This window comes from Armigeres subalbatus, chromosome 1, assembly GCF_024139115.2.
Source record: "Armigeres subalbatus isolate Guangzhou_Male chromosome 1, GZ_Asu_2, whole genome shotgun sequence".
Taxonomy (NCBI): domain Eukaryota; kingdom Metazoa; phylum Arthropoda; class Insecta; order Diptera; family Culicidae; genus Armigeres; species Armigeres subalbatus.
Window position 1 is genome coordinate 110,242,917 of NC_085139.1, and position 6,000 is coordinate 110,248,916.

Below are 6,000 nucleotides of genomic sequence, written 5' to 3' on the forward strand. Positions count from 1 at the left end.
TTTCGTTAGGGAAGATCCATTAATCATGTAACGCAAAAATTAGGCATTTTCGACCCCCCTCCCCGCTATGTCACACTTTTTGTATGAAACATCTGAAAATTTTGTATGAACCATCACACTTCGCTCAACCCCCCTCCCCCCTCTAAGCGTTACGTAGTTTGTGGACGTTCCCTTATCCATTTCTCACCATTCCGATTCTACTGAAATCTTCGACACCTGAATTACTGTAACTTACGCATTTAATGTTTGATTTTTACATTGATTTGATTCGAAAACATGAAGGAAAATAATTTAGATAAGAAAGCACAAAAAACGCAATCGTTTGTCACGTTTCATTTGCGATTGGATCTCTGAATTAGTGTTGTTTAATAAACTAGAATATCTTCAGAAAAAGTTATTGTTGCAACTGTTTTCTTAAAATATCCTAAAAGGAGGACATTTCAGGGCAAAAGGAGGACATCTGATTTCTAATGAAAAAGGAGGACATGTCCTCCTTTAGGATACCATATGGTCACCCTATGTAAACTTTATATCCGCTTGGCGACGGCATCTGTTATCAATATAAGTTACCCATCCTACCTATGGGATCCATACTGGTGCCGGTGGATTCAAACAGCCAATCTGAATATTGTGATACCTCTAACAATGCTCCATCGTTTCCAGAACCAAGCGCTAGGACAAATGGATGCTTTTTATAGTTGGAAATCGCACCAACCTGTACGAATCCATTTGCTTTTTTTCTAGAGTCATCGTAGCACTGCTTACGCTCTCTAAGTGTGCACTTTGTTGATTTAACTGTGAAGCCATCAATGTGACTATCTAAAACAAAATCGATTTAGATATAATTTCATTGCAAATAATAATCTATGAAAAATCAAACCTTTTGTGATATATTGAACTGAAGAAAAACCATTCTTGGTTGGTGAACTCCAGAAGCACGCTGGAATAATTTGCTCATCGATACTGGGGACCGTTAAAAGTAACAGAAAAAATGTGATTAAGTAAACAGATCAGTACCATTGCCTCACGCTCACATGGATTTGTATTTCGACCATAACTTCTTATAGAAACAATGATTAAGAACTCCAGTCTTGATGGAAAAGTTAAACAAAAACGGTTTGCAATTGCTTGCATATGTATCATTATTTGACCACTTGTAACAAAAATTTAGTTCAATCAAAGATAATTGCCTATTTCCGGGGATTAAACCACCCGACTTGGACGTTTTTTTTTCCTCGTTTGTCGGGTGAAGATCACTGCGTCCAGATTTTAGGACTATTGTGATATACCCTTTTGCTGTGAAATACGCAAGTTATCTCAGTAACATGTTTGTCACTGAGATACCTTGGTATCGACTGAACTTAAGACCATCTATTATTGATGAATAGAGATCCTGAGTTACAGTATGTGACTCCCCCATTCTGGCGAGACTAGCTTTATGAAGCCAACCACGTCCTTGGGGGATAAGATCCATATGTCAGCAGGCCCTAAAAAGGGCTTGCTGAGAACTTTGAACCTACGTTGAGTGAGTGCACTGCAATAGCAGAGGATGTGTTCTGATGTTTCTCTCTCCTCGTCACAGAAGCGGCAATTTGAGGTTTGGATTGCTCCGATCTTTTGTAGATGGTATCTGCAGGGGCAGTGTCCAGTTATTAGACCGGTGTAGATGTTGAGATCCCTTTTGTTGAGACCTAATAGTTGTTGGGTTTTCTTGGGGTTAATCGTTACGAGCCTTTTGGATTGGCTCGTATGGGGAAGTGCATTCCAGTTTGATGTGATTTGACTGACCATATATTTGTTCAGTTCCATTTTTACAGAGCAGTCTGAGATCCCGCAGAAGGGCTCAGGGCCAATGAACCTTTCATTAGATCCATTCCTGGCTAGCTCATCAGCAATCTCGTTTCCCTCTAGACCCGTATGTCCTGGGATCCAATATAGGTAGACTCGATTGCGTATGGGTAAGTTATTCACAGCCAGAATGCAGTCCCACACTAGCTTTGAGTTACAAGTGTAGTTATTAAGCGACTTAAGTGCCGCTTGGCTGTCAGAGAAAATACATATTTTTGCAAATCTATACTTTCTCCTCAGGCATAATAACACGCATTCTAATATTGCATATATTTCCGCCTGAAATACTGTGGGCCACTGTCCTAAGTGGACAGAAATTTTTGTTGAAGGGCCATAGATTCCGGATCCTGTCAGATTATTCATTTTCGAACCATCTGTGAAGAAATTTTTAGAGCCTGTTGGAACGCTGGGTCCACCTCCTTCCCACTCCTGGCGGGAAGGAATGAACACATCGTAAGGTAAGTCATAATTGACTACCGTTTCCATCCAGTCACTACAAATTCCTATTGCGGGATTTATGGCAAATTCATTTAATATGCTGAGGTGACCCGTAAGGTCTCCCGACAGCAGTGTTTTGTTCTCTTTAACCTTAGAGCACTTTTTCCGCTTCCAGCTTTATGAATTGATCTAACTGGGGCAGGTGAAGCATTGCGTCTAGGGCCAAAGTGGGCGTACTACGAACTGCACCAGTGATGGCTATGCAAGCGGTGCGTTGGATTTTGTTGAGCTTAGCCCTTGCAGCAGCCTCATTAGTTTTAGGCCACCAGACAAGGGAAGCGTAAGTTGTCCTGGGACGGACAATGGTTTTATATATCCACATGATCATACTTGGTTTTAGGCCCCATCTTTTACCAAGGGTTTTGAACAAACCCAAAGTGTATTGAGACCTTTCTGCACAACTGATTGGAGATGAGAGTTCCAATTAAGCTTTGCGTCGAGTATGACACCTAGATATTTTACTTCACTTGAATAAACTAATTGTGTTTGATTCAAGAAAAGGGTTTCAGTTGTACCTTTCTCCGTTTGGTGAAAGGGATAATGGAAGTTTTGTAGGATTTATGCCTAGTTGATACTTTTGACACCAGGAAAAAGTGTGATTTAGGGCAGATTGCATTCTTTCCACGATAACACTTTCGAATTTGCCTCGTACAATAATGACAACGTCATCAGCATATCCAACCACTTCGAAGCCTCTTCTCTCTAAGCTGTCTAGAAGCTCATCCACCACCAGTGACCACAACAAAGGAGAAAGCACTCCGCCTTGCGGACACCCCCTTGTTGCTTTAACAGTGATGTATGAACCGCTAAGCTCAGAGGAGATTTTCCGATTAGCTAGCATAGCATGTACCCAGGTAACAATGCATGGGTCGAATTTTCTCCTCAACATTGCTGACCCTAAGACGAATAAGAAGCGTTATCGAATGCGCCCTCAATATCAAGAAATGCTACAAGAGCAATTTCTTTTGCATTAAGTGTTTTTCGATTTTTGAACTACCGTATGTAGTGCCGAGATCGTAGATTTTCCACTTTGATAAGCGAATTGGTTTTTGACAAAGGCATTGCTTTCATAAATTTGTGATTTATGTACTCGCATAGTACCTTTTCCATAATTTTGAGCATTACAGAGGATAAACTTATCGGCCTGAATGCTTTGGGGTTGGTTTTATCTCTCTTGCCTGCCTTCGGAATGAAGACAGCCCGGATTTGACGCCAATCGTTAGGTATGTGCCCCAAAATCAGACTCGCCTTAAAAATCTCAACCAAGGGTAGAACCAGTGTTTTCTCCTCTTTCTGGATCAACGCTGGGAATATTCCATCCATGCCAGGAGACTTAAATGGCTTGAAAGATCTCACAGCCCTCTCAACCCTGGCCCGAGTGAAAGCTTCCTTTGCAACCTTTATTGCGTCTTTTTTAGATCCAGAAACCCATGATTGGATCTCTTGTGGATCTGAGACAGCAATTCCAGTGCCTTGGTCGCCGATGCTCGACTCAGGGATTGAATCAGGGAAGTGGATCTTTAACAATTCGCTCAGTGTATCGCTAGGCTCTACAGTGAGCGAACCATCCGTCTTTCGGAGGCTACCCACACCATTGGAGTGGTCTTTTGAAAGAGTTTTTTGGAGTCTGGCCACTACGGGTGTATTCTCTATGCTTTCACACATTAGAATCCACGATTTCCGTTTGGCTGACCTTATTTCTTTGTTGTAGTTCGTCAGGGCCTTTCTGTATAGGCTCCAATCGCCGGTTCGCTTAGCACGATTGAACTCCCTACGCGCAGTTTTCCTAAGCTTCTCAAGAGTTTTATTCTTGGATTGGACGTTAATTTACAATGTTATGAAAACTCATATGTGAATATGTACGTTATGTGGAAGATATTGATTTGGAAAATGTATTGGTAACCACTTTCCCTTCGAAGGTACTCGAACCCATGACCCTACAGTACGCTAGACTGGTGCTTTAACCAACTAAGCTACGAAGGACCTCCGTCGGCCTTCGCAACCTAGCGGCTACTGAACGAGCTCGAGATTCCCAAATTGGACGCATAGTCAAATCACTCGCAATCCATTTCTCAAGCCAATACTTCCACATTTGTATTGTACACGTCCACATTAGAGGAGCGTGAGTATTTAGAATGTCTGGCGGCTATACACATTCTTCATCAGCAACGGTACTGATCAGCAACGGTACTTCCAAATCAATATCTTCCACATAACGTACATATTCACATATGAGTTTTCATAACAAAAATTTAGTAAAACTTCGTTAGGAAAAAAATAGACGGCATTACAATTTGCTCATGATTTCTTCAAAATTCTAATATGTTATAAGTTAAAATAAATGTGGCAACAATCAGCTGAGCTAGATTATTGAACAATAAAACAATATTAAATTCCATCATTACCTCAAATCGGATTTCAGCTGCAGAACGGCGACATCAAGGCTAGTGTGGTATTTCGTGCTGAGAATTCCCCAACGCGGTAGCGTTTCATTCTGGAAGCTGATAGTCTGAGGTTGCTTTTGCGCGCACTCTTTCGTCGTCAGAATGTGTAACTGATCTACGACAACACCGACACAGTTTGATGCCTCGCCGCCGGCGGTATCAAGCTTGACGACATGTGCGAACGTCTTGTTTCGATAGGGTTCCGCAAATATTGAGCTAGCCATGCCCCTTTTGGCGTACGGGAAATAGGTGTAGGGACAATCTGAAATCGAGAGATGTTTCGTGCTCGACAGCATTGCTTCAGTGAATTCAAACCTGGAAAAATCTAACCTTTCACACTTTGCTCGTTGTTCGGCATGAGTGGATTCAGCGAAGTGGTTTGCGATAAGGGCACATTTTCGGGTAATAATTCTGTAGAGATAGTGCAATAAATCGCATTTAGTGTGATCATTCACTAGAGCTGAATTACAACTTCACCTGCATCAACAGAATTCCCCACGAAACGGCAGAAGAAGAATAGTAACAGGCTTATCAGCTGCCTTGTGACTTTCATTTTACTTTTCATCGTTGATAGTCCTTGACATTCACACCTGTCACTGAGTATACAATACCTGATACCAAAATTTGACCAAATACAGGGCCTGCAACCAAGCATCCGATCACTCCGAGCACTGAAACGGTACTGCTGAAGCGTCGCCTGGAACGATAGTGCAACTGATCCGTTTTGTTTTGCTTCGAGGGGGTTTTACGATCAACCTCTGATTAGTGGTGAGGTGACTCAACTTCATGAATGAAAAACCCGCGTCGCTTCTGTTTATATGATATTGATCTCCCTCCGATCCGAGCTCAGTGGGACGTTTAAATATCACAAAGAAATTTGTTATTCAAATGAGCCATTAGTTCTTCTTCAACAGAGAAAAGATTTTTGTAAACCAACCAAATCTGGAGTGCTGAATCGTGTAAGATGGTAATGGGAAAGACATAAACTAAATTAGGAACATTTATTTTGTACAGAACGCGTGTAGGGCTAACGTAACTCAGTGGTAAGATGCAAGGTAGAGTGATTCAAATTCTGACTTTTTTACTTCCCGATGCTTAAAAGATTGCATTTGCCATTTTAATAATCCTCCCAAATTTTCAACTAATTTGGATGTAATTTGAGAGAGCACGCGCAGTTTGAAGTTTGTATAATAATCAATATGAAAACAGT

General features: G+C 41.4%; 1 protein-coding gene across 1 annotated transcript in view; it reads right to left on the minus strand.

Moving 5' to 3' along the window:
- The window catches only part of LOC134204782 (uncharacterized), a 47,476-nt gene extending 41,987 nt beyond the window's left edge, over positions 1 to 5,489 (minus strand). Inside the window, exons 1-5 of the mRNA XM_062679585.1 lie at positions 5,268 to 5,489; positions 5,121 to 5,201; positions 4,752 to 5,052; positions 881 to 963; positions 580 to 819 (exon numbers count right to left, since the gene is read on the minus strand). Of these exons, the coding sequence (XP_062535569.1) occupies positions 580 to 819; positions 881 to 963; positions 4,752 to 5,052; positions 5,121 to 5,201; positions 5,268 to 5,445 (883 nt within the window). The 5' untranslated portion in view covers positions 5,446 to 5,489. The remainder of the gene's footprint in view (positions 1 to 579; positions 820 to 880; positions 964 to 4,751; positions 5,053 to 5,120; positions 5,202 to 5,267) is intronic.
- Between the last annotated feature and the right edge of the window lie 511 nt (positions 5,490 to 6,000).